Below are 21,826 nucleotides of genomic sequence, written 5' to 3'. Positions count from 1 at the left end.
TATTCAAAATGGCGGATCAAGACGAAGGACAAGAAGACGACATCGACTATTATGGCGTGTTAAACGTCAGAAAACAAGTAAATGCCCTCTCTTTCTCCTAACAAATCATCTCAACAAGTGTCATTTTTCTCATTTGTGCTTCCATATTGATATTTTTTTAGGCAACAGATGAAGAATTACGCTCTGCTTACAGACGCATGTGTGTGTTGTATCATCCCGATAAGCACTTGGATCCCGCCAAGAAAACGGTAAAATCAGAAACGACCTCTCTCTAGGTTATTTAAAGCTGTTAGACTTAGTTGGTTTGTTGTATCGTTTATAGGCTGCTGTACAGCTGTTTAGTAAGATACAAAAGGCTTATGATGGTAAGAATCTTTCTTATATACTATTAAAACTTAAAATAATAATAATTTAAAATTCATTTAAACATTTTTAGACGACATCTACAGACGTTATTCTGTATGATCAATAAAAGGACAGTCAATAGAAATCTATGAGCGACTTGTTAAGATTATTTTATTTGTTGACCAATTGAATGGATGCATGGATAGATGCATTGAATGATGGATAAATGCATGGAGGCATTGATTAATGCATGTATTAATGGATGTTTGGGTGTGGATGGATGAGTAGATGTATACGAGCATGGATAGATGAGATGATGGGATGGATGGATGGATTCGTGGGTGGGTTGATGGAGGAACAGATGGATGGAATCAATGCATAGATGGATGTTTGGATGGATGGATGAATGAATGAGTGGATGCATTCAAACATGGATGGATAGATGGATGGGATGGATAGTTAGATGAGTGGGTTGATGAAGGAACAGATAGATGGAATCAATGCATAGATAGATGGTCGAGCGCAACGTTTTGATCCATTACGATCAACAAACGTACCATATGTCATGTGCTATGAAGCCCCTGAAGGCACCCCCGCAGTAACCAACGACCACTGGCCAGCATGCCTAGACTTTAACTTTGCCTAAATTTTCTTTAGCTCCATTTAAACTTTAGTAAGTGTAGTTATAAATACAGTCGCCATAATTGAAAACTCATATTACAGATATTGGTTTTTTATATGGTTTCAGTTCTTAATGATTCAGAGACTAGAGCTATTTATGATGTGTATGGACAAAAGGGTCTGGATGCTGGTTGGGAGGTAAGATTCATGACGTCCTGATAATGATTACCAATTGATCCTTTATTATCATTGTTAAAGAGTCTGGATGCTTTTTTTTGTGTTAGAAAAATTTTTTTTTTAATTTTTTTTGAAACCACCTACAATGATGTACGAAAGTTATTTCAATTACTGTAAGCCTATAATAAGTATGGAGTCCCGTTCAAAGTTTAAGGGTTTTGCCCTCTTGAAGTTCAAAATGAATAGGGTTCTTCAATAAAATTTTGAAGGTTATTCAGCAGTTTTGGTGTGCATGCAAATCATGAGCTCAAACCAAGCATCCAAAAGTAGGCAGATAAATACACATATGTATTCTGGTTGAAGGCATTAAAGACCTTTTTTGCATATTTGATCAGAAGTGAACAATAGAAGATGGTTATATTGGCAGTTGATTGGGTACTTTATCTATCACTGCCTGCTATTTCTCTAGAAAAATTAATGTGAAAGTAATTAGTTTTTATTTTATTTAATTATATGTAATTTTTAGATGGGGTCATAAATTTGTCAGTGAAAACTGTTATTTGTCAACCCCCTTAAATAAAGTCGATTGATTGGTTGATAGATCGATCGATTGATTGACTGACTCACTGAAAGTCTGATTCAATAATACAGTCAACTCTCGCCTTGCGAACACCCCGATATTACGGACACCTTGCTATTACAGACAGAAAAAAAATCCGAGACAAAAATAATGACGAAGAAATGTCCGTAAATCATTTTCGCTATTGCGGACGTTCGCTATTACGGACATGAAGTGATGGTCCCGAGGGTGTCCGCTGTAACGAGAGTTGACTGTATTAATCTAGTATGGAATATAGCCACTTATTTCATCAAGAGAGTCTCCTACAGTACTTTAAAAATTGCTGAATCTTCTTTTGATATCCAGTGTAGTGTTTGTATAGACGCTAAGAAAGACCACTTTCTATTTTCATTTCAGGTTGTAGAAAGAAAACGCACCCCAGCAGAGGTACTGATCTGATAAACTATCGCAATAATTATATTGGGAAGAAAACTATGAATGTTGTATAACTAGCTTTAGATGTATAATATTATGTATGTCACACATTAAAAGTGTGGGTTGCCTGTGGAACCACAGGGATCCCAACACTTTATCAAGCCAACATTTGAACCTAAAAATTTTGGATTATTTTTTATAACAAAATTATTTATCAAATGAATTTGTTTGATTTAGATCCAAGCAGAGTATGAGCAGCTTCAGAGAGAACAGGAAGAAAGAAGACTACAACAAAGGACAAACCCTAAGGCAAGGTTTTTCCTGGGATCTCCGGTTTTCTCCCTCCAAAAAATCAGTCACTAAATTTCACTTCCATCTTACCATGCCCTGACTTAGATCAGCCCAGAGGTTGGTTAAGGGTTCTATCTGTGAGTTAGCCATGGCCTGACTTAGATCAGCCCAGAGGTTGTTTTAGGGTTTGATCTGTGAGTTAGCCATGTCCTGACTTAGATCAGCCCAGAGGTTGTTTTAGGGTTCAATCTGTGAGTTAGCCATGCCCTGACTTAGATCAGCCCAGAGGTAGGGTGTAGTAGAATTTGAGACTTAATAGCGACTGTCTGTAAAAATAAAGAATCATTCAATATGCCTAATTTTTGCCTCATAGCCAGCTGATTGCCTAATTGACAAAAAAATCGACTTTGCTTAATTTTGAAAAAAATAACAAGCTGCAGAAGTTTTTAATGTTTTTTGAAAATAGTTCACCAAAGGGGTTATATTGGGGATATAAAAGGAATTTGATTTTTTGCAACTTTTCTCCGCATACTCGTAACAAACCATCAATAGCAAAATACTTGCATTTATTGTAACATGATGACTATGATATCAAGTTAATCTTTTCTAATCATCTTTTTCCTTACTTAACAGGGTAACATATCTGTTGGTGTTGATGCAACTGATCTGTTTGATAATTTTGATGTCTTTGAAGACAGGTTAGTAATAAATGCAAAACATTTTTTAGCTTCTGGTGACATTATACAATATTCAGATACAGTGCAGGGCTTAAAATACAGGCCAAACATTGAACAATGCCCAGGCAGAACTTGAACTTGTCCGGTAAATCTCTGCCTTGCCGGTCATTTTGACTAGTAACTTTTAGCTAGAAATGAGGTATGATTAAGCTATTACTGTACTAATTTGGCCTGTGATCATAACCGTTGACTGATTGGCCGTTATTTTAAGCCCTGCAGTGGTACCTCTATTAAGAGAACACCTTTGAGATCATTACTTGTTGTCAGCATTACAAAGAATGTCCACTGGAGAGAGGTTTGTTTACCGTAAACACAAGTTAGAAGACAATTTTCAAATAACATGCAGCTAGCTGCCCATTTAGTTTTTAGGGTTTCAGGGCTTAAAATAACAGGCAGTCATCAGACAATGTCTGCCCTGAATTGGAACTTGTCTGGTCAAATCTTTGCCCTGCCGGTTGTTTTGCAAAGTAACATTGACCCAGGACATAAATGAGACATGACTGAGCTATATATGACTGTTGCATTGTTTTGTTCTTGAAGGACCTTACCCAATATTGAAATAAGCAATATGACGATCATGCAGTCTATAGAGGTATGCTGTTGAACTATGTTTTTATTTTAATCTGAAGATTTTCAGTACAGATTAACTAGCATTAGTCATCTAACTCCACCACAGACTGGAATAGCAACAACAATTTTCAGTACAGATCAACTAGCATTAGTCATCTAACTCCACCACAGACTGGAATAGCAACAACAATTTTCAGTACAGATCAACTAGCATTAGTCATCTAACTCCGCCACAGACTGGAATAGCAACAACAATTTTCAGTACAGATCAACTAGCATTAGTCATCTAACTCCACCACAGACTGTAATAGCAGCAACAATTTTCAGTACAGATCAACTAGCATTAGTCATCTAACTCCACCACAGACTGTAATAGTAACAACAATTTTCAGTACAGATCAACTAGCATTAGATATCTAACTCCACCGACGAAGGACTAGTGTCTGAAACGTCAGTAAGTTCTTTCATCTTTTCACGGTGTATAATTTACCCTTTAATCATTACTGTTTCATTAGAGACACCGACACAGCTCACACTAGTTTTTAGCTAGTTATCTCTTCTTAACTCCACAACAGATTGGGCTGATGGTATCGCCTTTGTTACTAAAATATCATGATAATTTCATTCTCAATTCAGGCTCCATTGACAAGAAGAGATACGGCAACATTATCAGGCAATCTTGGTGTTGGAAATGGTATTGGAACTGGAAATATTTCTGCTTCAATAAGAAGGGTTTTGTCCAGCAAAGCTTGGGGTGAGGTAAGAGGTTGCAGCCAACCAGTCAAGCAAAGCACAGGGTGTGCTCAGGGCTGGCTCTTTTTAGCAGTATTCAATATTACATGAACTCATAGCTGCAACTGAAATTTTATTTTATTTATTTATTGTTTATTTATTTATTTATTTATTTTCTCTGCTGCCAATCAAAGTTAATCACTTGGTGACTAATATAATTAAAAATTGCAGTAATAATTATTTGCCTGATTTTGAATAATTATTGAATGCTTTGATTGTCTTTGATTAAACTGGGTGCTTAGGATCAAACTCGTGGTGAACTGGGAGTTGATTGAGAACAAAATGGATTGAGGCATTTATTTTTGATAAGCTATGTACTGTTGAAAAAACATACGTTTTCTGAAACTTAATTTAGATTTACTGAAGATGAAAAACAATTTTGAAATTAAGGATTTTTTTTGCAATTTTATTACCACTTCTTTTTGAAAATGTAGTTTGAGGTTGGAGCTGGCACTGGTCCTAACATTGCATTACGAGGATTCAGAAATCTTACAAGAAGAAGGTAATTAATAGACTTTTACCACTTACTAGCTGTAAGGTTTTCTCTTCATATAACTTGGTTATCCAGTGATTGGTCTATATGAGGGATAGGTGCGCATACCTAAAACGTAATTATTATACTTAATTCTGATTGGTTTAGATGTAGGATAATCCCACTGGTGGGTAATGACTTTCAAAAGTACATTTTTAAATGGAGCACTGTTACCAGTAAAATTTGTGAGAAGCATGAGTGAGTGATGTGCATTGATTAAACGTTGCCTCTCACCAATTTATAGTTCCGACTCAGACAACAGCAAACCAATCACCGTTGTAGCAGTTTTCTCAGAGGAATTACTGTGTGGACACACTAACCGGGATCTCTTGAATAAAACTGACCAATCAGATAAAAGTAAACTAGACAGAGATTGAACTGGTAACAGTGTTAGCCAATCAGATTATCACGTTCTCATGCTCTTATTTTATTGATGCTTTATCTGATTGGCTGGTTAAAGAAAATGTCGGAATATGATTGGTTAATGATACTAGTTTATCAAAGTGGTTCCGGTTGGAGTATCCGCAAAGTAAAATCTTATCCCACAAATAATTAACACATTATTTCTTTTAAAGAGCATTACAAGGATCATGAGGCAATTTTCTTTTATTTACTTAGGATTTGAAACAATTGAAGCAATTTATGATTTATTTTCCGCAACCAGAGTTTTAAATTCTGAGATATTATAGATAATTTGTTCATTTTGAGGGACATAGCAATGGTAAATATGGGGAGTCGGAGCTATGAATATGACCCAGGGTTGACTCACAGACTTGGTGTTATATATGAGTAGAGCTCTTTGTTGGCTCTCTCCTGTGCTTTTGCTTTGGCTGTTGTATCACAGCATGGGACAATCACAACAGAGCCTTGCTCCAGATAAGAAAGCCCAAAGATCAAGAGAGAAGACCTAGAGAAAAGCACAGGAAAAAAACCAACAAGTAATTCTACTCACATATGACACTGTTCAAGCCTGGGAATCAAACCCAGGTTGCAGGGGCAGGTCCAGGGGGTGAATTTGGTGAATTTTCACCCCCCCCCCCCCCCCCTTTTCTGAGCAGTTATGTCTTCAAATTTCATATTTAAGTTGTTATCTGTCGTGGGGGGGAGATGAGCAAAAGGGAAATGATTGATGAGAAATAATAATCTTTAATATTTTTAAATGCTTTAAAAATTGCATTTCTGTGGGTCTCAAATTCAAAAATTCCTGAGAGATCATGCACGGACCTCAATAATTGCTCCAGCCTTTGTTGCCTATTTATTGCAAAAAATCACCCCTATTTTGAAAATCCCGGATCCGCACCTGGGTTTCATTAGTGAGAGTTGAGTGACGCAGCCCATGCTCCCCTAAAAGGTTATAGCCATGATCGTAGGGTACATCAATGAAATTTCAACTTCCAGGTTATCGATAATTTTGTATTTCTTTACTTGGCACAGTTATGGCACATCTGGAATCAATGTTCAGCTTAAAGGCGATGTGCTACAAGTTGGTTTTGAAGCAAGTAAGAATCTACCGACAATGTTCATGCATTTTTTCAAACAAAGAAAAAAATGGAGTAGATAACAGGGAGAAAAACCCTCAAAGCACAGAAGAGAACCAACAAACAACTCTACTTATATGCAGTGTTTACTAGATTCGGTTTTTCACTGCCGCCAGTCAAAAAAATGAAAGGTACTGACTGATTAGGTTTGATTGACGACAGTGAAAAATAAAATTTCAGCACGCAGCTTGCAGACACAGAATTTGCACATTTGCTAAAAATTGCAGTAAATGGTCTTCAGAAACACAAAATATTTGTTTTAACTTTGTTTTTTAATATTTTGACATTAAGTGATAGCACGCCAGCTAAGTAAAAACGTCAATGGTTACCTGACGTGGAGGGCTGGTATTCATTCTTGTATGAACACAACGGTAGTAAGAGAAACTGAACATAGCAGAGCACTATTGGTTCTACAGGTAATACATTAGTAATCTTTGTTGTTAGCAGACGTAATTATCATGATAATGCTTCTTTTAGCAATGGTGGTGTTGGTGATGGTGGTGATGATGATGATGATGATGATGATTGTGATGATGACGGTGATGATGCTGATGCTGATGCTGTTGATGATTGTGATGATGGTGTTGATGAATTTGATGATGTTCACTGATGGTGATAATGATGATGGTGATGATGATGATGGTGTTGATGAATGTGATGATGGCACTGATGGTGATGATGATGATGGTGTTAATGATTGTGATGATGACGGTGATGATAGTGTTGATGATGATGATGATGGTGTTGATGAATGTGATGATGGTCCACTGATGGTGATGATAATGATGGTGTTGATGATTGTGATTGTGATGATGGCATTGATGGTGGTGATGGCGTTGATGATAATGATGTTGTTGATAATGATGATGATTTTTTTTTGTAGCTTGGAATTCCAAATACCTTTGCTGTTGCATCCTACACTCGAAAACTAGAAAATACAAGAATAAAGGGAGCTTTTAAGTAAGAAACTTGAAAAAAAATTGTTCTCAAACCTCTTGCCATTCATTCTTGTTCCATTTCATTCTTTTTAAAAATATGTAAGTTATAAAATAGCTACAGCTGTAATCTTGCTTTCTGATAGGCTGGAGGTGCATGCATTATGAGAGCACACAGCCTGCACACCTACTTAGATTCGTCATTCGTATCCAAGATTATGACTCTTCTAATTTGTATTTTATAGAGGAAAAAAATTGCTACAATTGCTATGCTGTATGCAGTTATAAAGCACTTGGGATTGCCAGAACACTTAAGAATTGTGGAGAAGCACTCCACTATGCGCCATGCTTCTCCTAACACTTCTCTCATCTTCAGTCAATCTCTGCATGCTTTATATCTGCCCACAGCATGTGTGATATATGGTTGGATACACTTATTTGATCTAATGTTGTTTTACAGGACAGGGGTATTTGGTAGCATACTTGAATATGGAGTAGAAACCAAGATATCTCAACATAGTCATCTGGGTGCCACGATAAGTGTTGGGATCCCTGTGGGTGTGACTTTAAAAATCAAGTAAGTCACCTGAATTATGTGTACCATTTGTTGTTGTTGCTGCTGTTGTTGCTGCTGTCGTTGTTGCTGCTGTTGTTGCTACTGCTGTTGCTACTGTTGTTGCTGTTGTTGTTGCTGCTGTTGTTGCTGCTGCTGTTGTTGCTGCTGCTGTTGTTGCTGCTGTTGTTGCTACTGCTGTTGCTACTGTTGTTGCTGCTGCTGTTGCTACTGCTGCTGCTGTTGCTACTGCTGTTGCTGTTGCTGCTGTTGTTGCCGCTCCTTTTGTTGTTGCTGCAGTTGATTTTGCTGCTTTTGTTACTGTTGCTGCTGTTGCTGTTGCTGCTGTTGTTGTCATAGGTCCTTAGATGATCTCCTTATGTTTTGTGCTCTTGTTATTTTAGATTGACCCGTGCTACCCAAGTGTACAATTTCCCAATATCATTATCAGAAGAGCTAAGTCCTGCAGCTATCTTCTACGGCACATTTATACCCCTTACTGCATACTGGGTCGTCAAAATTCTCATTGTTAACCCATTCCTGAAACAAGAGAAGGAAAGGTAAGTGTCACAGTCAGTTATGTGTAAACGTGAGAGTGTGAGAATATTGGTCCCTCTGGAACCTTAATAGTATATAAAATGTAATGTATGCAAGAAAAGAATCTGTCTGTCATGCTCATGTGAGAGTTCGGCCTTGGATTTAGAATCAGTGAAAGTAAGTATTATTAATGATAAGGTAAAGCAAAGGGTGTGTTCTTCTTTATGGAGGTGGTACAGTAGATAGGGAACATAATGACAGTAGTGTGGTGGTTATGACCAATTCTGATATAGTGATCATGGAGCATTGTGGTCTAGCTTGGGTACAAAATGTATTTTGTTCATCATGATCGTCCTACATTATGTGATGATGTGTGTATTGAAATCATCCTGCAAATTAAAACACCTTGTTTTTCAAACCAAGAAAAAGCCCAAGGTAGTGGTGAAAGTGGTAGTACCTTGTGAGATGATAGTGGCAGTGGGGAGAGTGGGGGTTGTAATAGTGACGGCAGGCACAGTATTGGCAGGGGTGCTGGTGGCAGTGCTTGGAAAGTTGAAAGTAGTGACTACTGTAGCAGTAGTTAGTGGTGGTATTGCTGATGGTAACAAAAAATACATTTTTTGATTAACATTCTTTGTTATTGTAACAGAGAAAATGAGATAAATAAAGAAAAAATTGAAAGACAAATGGCAGAAAAACGAAGAGAAGCAGAAGCTAGTGTAAGTACATGTATAGTCAAAAAGACTTGTCAGTTTTAGTGGTCAGCAATAGACCTCTTCGGCTCTGACGTAAGGTTTTCCCATTTCAGACCACGTGTCATTCCCTAGAGTATCATTTCTTTGTTTAAGGTTTGCGCTCGGTTGCACATGAGAAGACACATGAATATGGATACAGCTCAAACAAAGAATCATATTCTCAAGAGAATGGCACGTGATCTGAAATGAGAAAACATTACCCAAAGCCAAAGAGGTCTATTGTTCCTGCCTCCGTTCATGGCTACCAAATACATCTTCAAATATCAATTTTAGTTTTCCCTCAGAAGAATGCGAATGGAAACAATCCAAATTAATCTTTAATTTGGACAGGAAACAGAATTTGAAAATAATACAATAGTTGCTTATATGGGATTGTAGAGTGATGATACAATCATATAATATATTGGATCACATTGAATCAAACTAATTCTTTTTTCCATGTATGAATTACAGATTGATTTGATGAAAGAGACATATGAGAGGACGGTAGAGTATGAGCGATCCAGACATGGTATGTTTTGTCATTAATAAAGTCTATAGTATTAAGCCTGTAACAACTTTGTTTATTCCTTGCTTTTACAGTGTTCTTACCAGGCCGCGCCATTGCGGGATTCGCGCATAAAAATCAGAAATGGCACACAAATGTCAACTCTACGCGCCCCCAAGGGCGCATAAATTATCCAAAGAATACTTCCTGATAGTTTTAAAAGATTTATAGTACTTTTGAAATAATAAAAGTCGCATTATATTGTCGATAAACAAGGTGAAAGTCCACATGAAAGTCCACTGTCTTACATTGTTGTTGATCTGCAACAGAGTTACTGGCAAAAAACATTGTTATTCTTTGTTTTAAGATTTTGGAAATGGCCCATCCAGTTATCTAAATGGCCCCTAAATTTCGGATTGGTGGGTCCTTTGGCCCCCTGAAAGAAATTCCTGGTAAGAACACTGTTTTAGGAATAGCCCTGTTGTCTTTAAAGGGTTGTCTCCCTTTTCAAACTACTTTCAATTTGACTCCAAGAATTCACGCCCCTTCCGCGCTCAACCCCACTCTTAAAAAGGCACTGGAAAGCCCTCAGGACCCTAACAATAACACGCAGGCATGCCCATTTTACAAGTCTAATACTGTGCTGTGCACAGGCATACCCATTAAATGAACTCGTTTCATCTGCTTTGAAATGTGTTACACAACCGACGACCGAAAGCTTGGGTGTATTAACAACAACAACAAATAGTTTATCGCATATGAAACAAGTTTCTTGCTTTTTTTATTTACAAGGGTAGTCTATTGAAAATTTTGCTAAAACATTTTGTATTTTCCTGTTTGCTAAGATTGATTATTTTCAAATTATCTTTGCCAAAGTTTGCTTTGATGTGAAATATATGCCGTCAAATGTGTTTGTTCTATTTGCAAGGGTTGATAATTATCTCGGCATTGTATGGCAACCTTGTTTCCATGGATAACACAGACCATTATTCTCATGGAAGAAGTAAGCCATGTGTCATAGATGTAACCATCCCAGTCCAGTGTCAAGTCAAAGACTCTAGGCTGTTTCTTACTGATGTAAATAAGGTGAGGGTCAAGTTTTGTTGTCTTGAAGCATTACATCTTGACTTTCCTTCCTTTTTTTCCCCTCTCCCTCTTCCCCCTCTTTTTGCTTCCTTTCTTACTTTCTTGCTTAATCCTTGCCATTTTCCTTGCCTCCTTGCTTGCTTGCTTGCTTGCTTGCTTGCTTGCTTGCTTGCTTGCTTGCTTGCTTGCTTGCTTGCTGCTTGCTTGCTTGCTTGCTTGCTTGCTTGCTTGCTTGCTTGCTTGCTTGCTTGCTTGCTTGCTTGCTTGCTTGCTTGCTTGCTTGCTTGCTTGCTTGCTTGCTTGCTTGCTTGCTTGCTTGCTTGCTTGCTTGCTTGCTTGCTTGCTTGCTTGCTTGCTTGCTTGCTTGCTTGCTTGCTTGCTTGCTTGCTTGCTTGCTTGCTTGCTTGCTTGCTTGCTTGCTTGCTTGCTTGCTTGCTTGCTTGCTTGCTTGCTTGCTTGCTTTCTTGCTTGCTTGCTTCCTTGCTTGCTTGCTTCCTTGCTTGCTTCCTTCCTTCCTTGCTTCCTTCCTTCCTTGCTTCCTTCCTTCCTTCCTTCCTTCCTTCCTTGCTTCCTTCCTTCCTTCCTTCCTTGCTTGCTTGCTTCCTTGCTTGCTTCCTTCCTTCCTTGCTTCCTTGCTTCCTTCCTTCCTTCCTTCCTTGCTTCCTTCCTTGCTTCCTTGCTTCCTTCCTTCCTTCCTTGCTTGCTTGCTTGCTTGCTTGCTTGCTTGCTTGCTTCCTTCCTTCCTTCCTTGTTTGCTTCCTTCTTTCCTTCCTTGCATCCTTGCATCCTTGTTTGCTTCCCTTCTTTCTTTTCTTAAGTCTTGATCTAAGTCGCGGTATGGATAACTCACACATTGCACCCTAAAACAAACGGGATAATCTAAGTCAGTGTACGACTAATTTGCAGGTGATACTCTGAAACAACCTCTGGGCTGATCTAAGTCAGGGCACGGCTAACTCACAGATTGAACCCTGAAACAACCTCTGGGCTGATCTAAGTCAGGGCACGGCTAACTCACAGATTAAACCCTGAAACAACCTCTGGGCTGATCTAAATCAGGGCACAGCTAACTCACAGATTGAATCGAAATTGAGAAAAACCCTGTAATCAAGAGAGAGACCTAACAGACTCTAATCACGTCATTTGTACTTTGTTATTTTCAGTACAATTTGAGTGGTTTTTATGATCCTTGTCCGGATGAAGAAAAACTTTTAAGAATCCGATACGAATTTAGAGATGTTGTACACGAAGTTACAGTAGCTGATTCCGAACCAGTCAAGTTACCTAAACAATGTGAGTTAAATATAATGTATTTATTGTTAATAACGTTAATTAACCCTAGATATATAGGAGAGCAATATGTGTAATACAAGATAAGCAATGCGCAATATGGAATAGGAGATGCGTAATACAAGATAGATGATGCGCAATATGGAATAGGAGATGTGTAATACAAGATAGATGATGTGCAATATGGAATAGGAGATGCGTAGTACAAGATAGATGATGCGCAATATGGAATAGGAGATGCGTAATACAAGATAGATGATGTGCAATATGAAATAGGAGATGCGTAATACAAGATAGATGATGTGCAATATGGAATAGGAGATGCGTAATACAAGATAGGTGATGCGCAATATGGAATAGGAGATGCGTAATACAAGATAGGTGATGCGCAATATGGAATAGGAGATGCGTAATACAAGATAGATGATGTGCAATATGGAATAGGAGATGTGTAATACAAGATAGGTGATGCGCAATATGGAATAGGAGATGCGTAATACAAGATAGGTGATGCGCAATATGGAATAGGAGATGCGTAATACAAGATAGATGATGTGCAATATGGAATAGGAGATGTGTAATACAAGATAGGTGATGCGCAATATGGAATAGGAGATGCGTAATACAAGATAGGTGATGCGCAATATGGAATAGGAGATGCGTAATACAAGATAGATGATGTGCAATATGGAATAGGAGATGTGTAATACAAGATAGGTGATGCGCAATATGGAATAGGAGATGCGTAATACAAGATAGATGATGCGCAATATGGAATAGGAGATGCGTAATACAAGAAAGATGATGTGCAATATATTACATGCAACCTCTTAGTTTTGCTATCTGAACCTTTAATTTGCAATACGTCACTCTTCTCTTTTCAGCTCACAAAGTAGACTTCAGTTAAAGAACTTTTATCGCACTGAAGTTCGCAATACCTCATCGCTACTGTTTTCTTACCTGAAGGCAACTGTTGCCGCCTGAACGTGGTAACAGGTTGGCTCTACTCGTACAGTAGTAATGTCAGTCCTGTAGATGATGCTCTTAGTAATGTTGATATTGGAGATGTTGTATGTATTCTTAGTTTGCCTTGTTGGATGATATTCATTTTAGGCAATTTTGTTGTGTTTTTTTTATGTGTTTTGCTTTACAATAATGGACAATAAAAATATTACTGTCACGTCTAAATTTGAATAGGCTTGGCTCTTGAAGGACATGGTCTTTAGCTCTGCGTTTTTGATCCAATTATTTTCCAACTATCCTTCTCTCCTTGTCATTAAATTTTGCTTCAGCTAAAGACCAATTTTTCCTTGCATTTTAAAATCACAGGGGGAAATGTGCTTGTTAAGCCCCGTTTACACTAGCGATTTTTGCGGCGATTTTTGCTGCGTTTTGTGCGGCGATTTTGTCCATAGTAAATAATGGTAAAGAAATTACTTGTAAAGTTTTTTTTCAGGATACCAAGATTTTCCTAGACGAATGTCTCTTTTGAAGAATGAGATGAAAGATTTCATATTTCCGAAAATTGCCATAAAAATCGCGGCAAAAATCGCCGCAAAATTCGCCAGTGTAAACGGGGCTTTAGAGAATACCTGGCGTGAGAGCTTTTAGTTGAATAAAAGTGGCTCTCGCACTGGTTTCCAATTTGAATTTAGAAGTTGACTGATTCCAATAGAGGGAGGTGAAACCACAGGCTGACCAGCCTATTATCCTGTGGCTTAAAAGACTGATATTTTTACACATTTTACAACTTATCTTTATTTTAGTTTTAAAAGCTTAATAAACGTTTGCAAACCTTTGTGATACGTAAAACCTTTTAGTCTGGTAGCAGAAGCCGGAAAATGAGGGTTTCGTTCAACCCACGGATTAGAAAAGGTTTGAATGTGGATTCTGGGAGAACTTTACCCCCTGAACAACACCTGGTAGTTAGTGGAGTCGAATTGTGGTATAGGTTTTGAGTTAAGGGGAGGTTTTTATTTTAGACCAAAAACCACAGGGTACCCAATAATGATTTTTTGGAAAAAAAGCTTTTTCATTTAAAATTGCTACAGAAAAGCATCAAACATTACACAGCTACAAATTCTATTGTGGTATCTTTACTTTTAACTAATTTGGAACTATAAGGTATATAAAAAGTTTTCGCTATATGATTTATTTAAACATAAAAATAATCTACAAAATAAAAAAATTATTTTTAATCATCCATTTATTGTAGCAGATTTTTGGTATGGAATTTGTAGAACTTAGATGATCTCAAATTTTTTCTAAAGCGTTTTAATTTGAGATATTGGTCAAAAGGAAGCGGAAATGCATTTCAGCCTCGCTTCCTTGAACGTCATATCGAGGCTATTACGTCACATCCAACATGGCAGCCTCCATGGATTCATCTTTGTTGTGTCTGTAAAGACTGTAAGTATGTTTATATATGCCTTTTTTACTACATAAACTTAAGAACTATTGAAAAAAAACATTGATAAAACTTTCTTCTATAGCAACAATTTAATACGAGAAGAAAATATATATGAAATAAGAGCAATTAAAACGTCAAAAATCGCTGGGACGTGGTTGCTTTGACTAATGACGTTTAATTAATGCCTTGTTTTCCTATATATCCATTTCTTAGTTGTTACCATGGAGAGTGAAAAAGAAAAAATAGTTGAGTCGTCTGCTGAAAGTAGTTTTTCATTGCCCCTTCCTCCTGAGCCGAAAAGAAGGGAGCTTGACATTAGCAAATGTATCATTTGCCAACAATCTCGAGGGAGTGAGCCTCTAAGGACGGGCAAAGATTCTTCCGTTATCAAGCTCATATCCTCAGCACGACACATTGTTGACTTTGAGATCGATTCCTAGAAGCCTTTCCTCGTTCGCCACTTCTTCTAGCTCACTGTCCTCGCTCACACTTTCATCGGGTGTATTATATTCTTCTCCTTAAGCAATTTCCGGCTCAAATTGATAAAGAACAGCCATACTTCCATAGCGAAATTTGGTTGATTCAGCTCCAGCTATCCAACATGTTCCACTATCTGACGTCATCACACCTTATTCATCCCAAGCCATCAAATCCGCGATATTCCACAGGGAGCCCAGCTTAAGTCATTTCGCAACTTTGACGGACGATATCACCCCAAAAAACGCATTTATTGGAATTTTCATTTCGATTTTCAAAATCAACAAGGTTTGATGTACATTTTAAGCTATGATGTGCCTGGCACCTCAGAGTCCCTTTAAGGGGGGTCACCTATTTACCAGCCATGGTTTCTATATGGAAATATTAAAATATCTCGGAGGTTTTACTTATGTTTTACGTATACACTTATTTCAATAAAGTTAGTCACCAAAAAACCTAGAAAGCTGAGATCCCTGAGGATCATGGGAAACTTTTAATATCAAACAAGTAAAGCTTTTGATACAATTTGCAGCTTGAGGATGCTCAGAAGAGGTGAGACTGTAACTGGTAAAAGTTCTTAAATCCATCAACAGTTATTAAAGCGGTTGAAACATGTAAAATATAACTACCCATAATCCTTGTTGGTCTCAGCTTTGTAGCTATTCAGGCGACTAACTTTGTTGAAATAAGTGTAAACAAAAACATTTTTGAAATGGATCGTTTTCTGTGTGATGACGTCATCATCCTACGTAATTTATGACCTCATATTTCTTTTTTTTACTATAAAAAAAGTATGCATTTCGTCGGTTTGACCCAAAAACAAGCAAAATTATAACTTCTAAACTTCTATCCTTGAGGTGTATGGGTACTGACTCTAGAAGAAGTCATTAGAAAACATTCTTAGAAAGCTGTTTTATACAGAATTTAAAGCTGATTCAAAATAAAGAAAGAAAAATGGGTTGTCACGAGCTTTTTCAAGATACCGAATTTGAGTATAACCATCTCAGTTGACAAGTTTTCAAAAGAAAAATTTCGAAAACCAAGATTCTTGCAAAACAGTCATAACTTGAAAACTAAAAAACCTATACTTAGATAAATATAATGTTACATTTTTCACTAGCTGAAAGGGAAATGATATTTTTCAGAGTTTCCCTTTCAGCTAGTGACTAATATAAAATTATTCTATACTTTCTTCCAAGCTTACAAACCATCATAAAAATACTGGTCGAGGTATCTATAAGGTTTTGTGTGGAGCTCGAGAGTGAAGTTTTTAATATATAATGTCTCATTTACAAGTGGTATCTAGATATTGATAACTTGAAACCGTAGCGTTGGAAACGAAAATATGGAAAATATATAACATTGCAGAAGCTACAAAATAAACGACTATTAGGGGGAGAAATGAGTCCTGCTGAGCCAAACATTATTAATTGGTATATTCACTAACAATATTTTTTATTTCATTGCCATACGCATTGAAAATAATGGATAACAAGGCGGTCTTCTGTTATATCATTACTTTTGGTCATGTGAAGTGCTGAAGCTGCAAATTTAAAGCCTAAGAAAGTCGTTATACACTTCAAGAGCTGGAAAAAGTTTTAATAATGAATTAATCATGTTTTTTCGGCTGTAACTTCCCGCTTTAAAACAATTCAATGAATATTGATTAGGACTGAAACACACTGTTGGTTTAAAAATAGAAACAGCTCACCAGAAGATTTAGATCCATATCACTGCCGGCAATTTCTGAGCTGCTTACTCCTTTCTAGACGTATATACTTCGGTTTTTCATTTTGCTTAAAGATGAACTTCCAAGAACGATGTACACTTGCGGCCTTGCTGTTGGTTTTACCTGGCTTTTGTGTCTTGGAGGATATAAGACGTAAATAATATTAGTATTTTTTCCTTTATAAGTTTCATCTGCGCGTCTTGTTAAGAAATTCTTGGTTGCATATCAGAAGTGCCTAACCTAAGTCTACTATCGATTCCATATCCTGACGTTTAGTATGTTTTTAAAATCTATGTATTATATTTTATTATTTCATCGAGTATATTGGAATCAGCTTATTTTGATAAATTCTACAACGGGACCAATAGTAAGAGAACTTATGGGATCAAAATTTACTGTTTAAAACATTTTCCATTTTATAGAGATGTCACGTCACGTCATAGCTTATAATAATAATAATAATAAATAATCTTTATTGAGGTTATCGCTGTCACCATAAAGTGATTTACAAGAGAGACCTCTAAAATAAATAAATAACAAAAAAGAAAAATGAAGACTAAAATATAAATATATAAAAAATAACAAAAATGTAAATTTACAAATAATGACAATGTTAGAATGCAGACACTAAATGTGTGCAACACAGATTATGTGCTGCACCACATTCTGTTGAGTTTGCTATGTTCTACAAACCTACAAAGTTTCACGTGTGACAAGTTACTGACAGGCTTCAATAAGTATTGATCATGATATGCATGATGTTCTATATCTTATACTATATTATTTATATTACAGATTCAATATGGGAGCAATGCACAGATGGTCTTTTTGAGCCAGAAGTAAATGGAATGGTTCTTCTCAACCATTCGTTCCGCTTGCTTAAAGCAGAAATGCCGATTCTTTGTTTATTTGTATGTAAATCGAACAAAGACTGTGTTTCGTTCAATATTGCTCCCTCTAATGAAACCGAAGGATGGTTTTCTTGTGAGCTTAATCAGGCCGACAGATATAATTCCCCACAAGATTTCCATCAAAGAAAAGGATTCTCGTACAGAGGAATAAAGGTTAGTTACGACTTCTCGGCCATACATGTATTGCATACTAAGATTTTTTACAAGTACCTGAGCTCTAACCTCTTCGCTTGGTTTGTGCGCTACCCCGAAAAGCTGATCCTTGCACAAATTTGTGAGATTTAACGAACAAAAAAAGCTTGTTCATATGTGTATACGTTGTCGCATATAAACAAAAATTTATTGTCATTTAACTCATTCTCAGCTTAGCGCAAGCCAAAGCTAAGTCTGTTATCATGTATATAGTATATATTACCACGAACAATCCTGCAAATTCCCTCTTTTTGTTTCCACGGTGCATTTTACTAGTAGAATGGCTTTGGCAGTTCGTATTGATAACATGATGCTTTTTTGTCTATAGAATCCATGTTTGAATAACGGTCTTTGCGAAGGAAACAAGACTTGTACGCGGCTAGGGTACGACCTAACGAAGTACACTTGTCTCTGCCCAAATGGATATTTTGGCCAGAACTGTGAAAAGGGTAAGGAATAATTTATATTATCAGTAATTTATATATCCATGCAATTCAAACGTTTATCACTCCGTGCATTTCTCCTTCTCTCATTCACTTAATTCCAACGACCCATTCATCCTTCCATCCATTCTCTACTTTCACACATCCCCATAATACTTTGCGTCTTTGGGGGATAACCAGAGGGTAAAAACCCACTTATTTTGCTGAAGACCGATCAGACAATGTTGACAATACCTTGTTTGGTATCCAAAAATAAAATGAAGAAGTAAAATACAGAAAAAGATACAAGCTTGAAGACGTTTAAGGTAAATTTTAAACATTTTTTGTAAGTCAATACATTTTCTGTAAGACCAAAACTTTTGATGTTCTGTACACGCAAAAATAATTTGGAATAAACTGATAATCAGTATTGTACAGATAAAAGCAGGTATAGTATAAATTCAATTAAGAAACCTTTCAATTTGGTACAGTTTTTTGATTGGTTACCTCTTAAAGACGCAAGGCATTATGGGGATGTGAAAGTAGAGAATTATTGAAACATCCAACTCTCTCCCCTCTCTCCATCATCTATCCAGGAATGCATATAAACAAACACCAGTTTTACGCACTTCTCTGTACAGAGATTTTTGTCACATATTTTTTTCTCTTGTTTTTCAAGATATTGATGAATGTGCTAGCAGTAATCTGCATAATTGCACACTTGAAAACCCAGGTGTCAAGTGTAATAATACCCCTGGGTCTTTCATGTGCATTTGTGCAGAAGGATACGTCGGTGATGGAATCGACTGTACAAGTAAGTATTATTTGATTTATCCATATATGAATCTACTTATCGATCTGTGTGCATGCATCCAATCATAAGTACACCTGACCAAGCACCCTTCACTCTGTCCACCCATTCCCCCATCCATCCATCCATCCATCCATCCATCCATCCATCCATCTATTCATCTATCCATTCATACATTTATCCTTCCGTTCCTTTAATTTTAAACTTTAAAAGGAAAAAAGCACTCAAAATTTTGATAGGGCTTTGCTTTTGAAAACTTTGAAAGGAATCAATTGACCAATTTCATGTGAAAATATCAATTGCATTTTTTTCCTTTTTTTTCTCTCTCTCTCTCTCTCTCTTTTTTTAGAAAAGCCGTCGTGGATCAAAATAAACATAGCTCCTGTGTGCGTTGGTGTAAAAAATGATGACTATGGAGAGGTTATTGTTCCGTTTGATAAAAATGTAAAACAATTCAAGCTCGTGTATCTCTCGGGGGGAGTCTCCCAGACCAATGACCCTGTAACGGCTAGACACTGGGGAGATAATTCCTACAGGCAGGCTCTTTGTTTCTTTATTACTGACGAGAAAAATGAAAACATTGCACCTTATCCTGGCTATCCCAGAGTTTTCTGGACATATTTCACCATTGACAACATAACTGTGTCAAGTTCAGAGTTAATTTATCCAATTTCTGATCCTCCTTCGCCACTAAAGAAGGATGATAAGCTCAGGGTCTGGTTTACTTACGATCTGTACAACGTTAGGGAAAGTGGCACTTACGGTAAAACTTGTGCTGATTTATATATTCTGTAAGAATACGGTTAGTTGCCCCCAAAATGTTTCTCTCTCCGAAATTCTTGAGGTCGAAAAAATTAACGCCATCTTTGTAGGGTCGCGCGGTATATATACTAAATAACAGGGCCCAGTTCTTCAAAGCCCAATTAGTGCTAATCCTGGGTTAACTCTTAATAAGACCTAAAGAGTTAATCCTGGATTAGCGCTAATCCAGCTTTGGACAACCCGGCTCACTAATCTAGAGTGTATATGTTCGGATTTGTAGAAGTGCGTTGCATTATGGGGCTGTTTGAGGAACCCTTCGTCACTCGATTGACATTTTATGCGTCAAGAAACGAAATTTATTTGAAAATCAACTACAACTACATAATTAAAGTTTTCAATCACTATTCTTTCTCTTTTTACTATCAGCAAACGAAAAAGACGCCATATTAGTAATGATATTCATAACATAGTTCCCTAAGATAATCCCATGAAGCAGCGCGTCACTCAGGAACCACTAATAAAGTACAAAGATTTTTTTTTTAATTGAACAAGACAAGCCATGGCCTGCTTAAGGTCTTTGCGCATAATAAATACGACATGTCATCTAATAATGTCATATAATTTAAAGTAAGTAGCTGCCTGATATATTTATCTCAGGTTTATATTTCATTTTCGTTTTTCAATAGCACATTATTTGTAAATAGTTGTAATCGTGGTACGAATAAAGCTGTTATTAAGCTTTGTTATTGCTGTTATTTTTGGCCTTCTGCTCTCGGGTGTACGAATTACGCAAGATAATGTTCTAGCCTGGAAGCATGAGGGGAGAGACTAGTCGGCCCCCAGACCATACCTACAGGTTATTTCTTGCATTCTGTCACGCACAGAATCGGTTGTCAAAAAGTCTAGTTAATCTTGTCAAACTGCAATAAAAAATGTATTCTAAGGATTTCTTCATAAACTTTGTTTATTCAACTTTCAGGAAATGTTTACTTCATAACATACTCAATTTTATGTATACATTCTTGTGTATACTGTAAAGCGTGCGCATTATTCAAGTTTGCGGGCACTTTTTATCATTCCTTAAATATAACAAAGCAAGTAACGAAAGAAAGAAATTATTTCTGAGCTCGTAAAAGTCAAATAGAGCTATTAAAGTTTTGACATATTTCCGGGTCCAACTTCTTACAAAAACCGCTAAATAAAGCGAAAAGTGTTCTCCATAAATTTTACACTGGTGTAACACCATTTGCGATATGAAGATAAGTGTTATTCTTCAAAAACCACCTCGCTATTTATTTCACCTCAAAGCGGAGTTCTCTATTGCAAAGTTTTTTCTAAACTTCTATCCTTGAGGTGTATGAGTACTGACTCTAGAAGAAGTCATTAGAAAACATTCTTAGAAAGCTGTTTTATACAGAATTTAACGCTGATTCAAAATAAAGAAAGAAAAATGGGTAGCTTTTTTCCAGATACCGAAAGCAAGTTTTTAATATTAATGTCTCATTTGTGAGTGGTATTTAGATAATCAATACTTGAAACCGTAACGTTGGAAACGAAAAGAGGGAAAATATATCAAATTGCAGAAGCTACAAAATAAACGACTATTAGGGGGAGAAATGAGTCCTGCTGAGCCAAACATTATTAATTGGTATATTCACTAACAATATTCTTAATTCAATTGCCATACGCATTGAAAATAATAGATAATAAGGCGATCCTCTGTTATATCATTAGTTTGGGTCATGTGAAGTGCTGAAGCTGCAAATTTTAAGCCTAAGAAAGTCGTTATACTCTCCAAGAGCTGAAAAAAAGTTTTAATAATGAATGAATCATGTTTTTTCGGCTGTAACTTCCGCTTTAAAACAATTCAAT

General features: G+C 36.7%; 2 protein-coding genes across 2 annotated transcripts; both read left to right on the top strand.

The window, feature by feature from the left end:
- Positions 1–3: 3 nt before the first annotated feature.
- Positions 4–14,038, top strand: LOC116293549 (dnaJ homolog subfamily C member 11). The gene is made up of 20 exons (XM_089030003.1): positions 4–77; positions 162–248; positions 323–365; positions 1,094–1,164; positions 2,120–2,149; positions 2,375–2,446; positions 3,062–3,126; positions 3,706–3,757; positions 4,372–4,494; positions 4,962–5,029; positions 6,494–6,558; positions 6,889–7,013; positions 7,481–7,557; positions 7,993–8,109; positions 8,490–8,645; positions 9,272–9,341; positions 9,831–9,888; positions 10,793–10,950; positions 12,114–12,243; positions 13,125–14,038. The coding sequence occupies exons 1-20, from the start codon at positions 9–11 to the stop codon at positions 13,145–13,147; spliced, it is 1,659 nt and encodes a 552-aa protein (XP_088886129.1). The 5' UTR covers positions 4–8; the 3' UTR covers positions 13,148–14,038.
- Positions 14,039–16,869: 2,831 nt separating this feature from the next.
- On the top strand, positions 16,870–20,900 carry LOC116293547 (uncharacterized). Its single transcript, XM_089029741.1, has 5 exons — positions 16,870–17,009; positions 17,652–17,920; positions 18,288–18,408; positions 19,061–19,195; positions 19,542–20,900. Exons 1-5 carry the CDS (start codon positions 16,931–16,933, stop codon positions 19,985–19,987), a joined length of 1,050 nt encoding a protein of 349 aa, XP_088885867.1. The 5' UTR covers positions 16,870–16,930; the 3' UTR covers positions 19,988–20,900.
- Positions 20,901–21,826: the final 926 nt, after the last annotated feature.

Source organism: Actinia tenebrosa, unplaced genomic scaffold, assembly GCF_029948245.1.
Source record: "Actinia tenebrosa isolate PJP-AT-01 unplaced genomic scaffold, QUT_ActTen_1.0 PGA_scaffold14__42_contigs__length_11649687, whole genome shotgun sequence".
Taxonomy (NCBI): Eukaryota; Metazoa; Cnidaria; class Anthozoa; order Actiniaria; family Actiniidae; genus Actinia; species Actinia tenebrosa.
The sequence above is the reverse complement of the archived record's forward strand: the minus strand, read 5'-3'. Positions and strand labels throughout refer to the sequence as shown.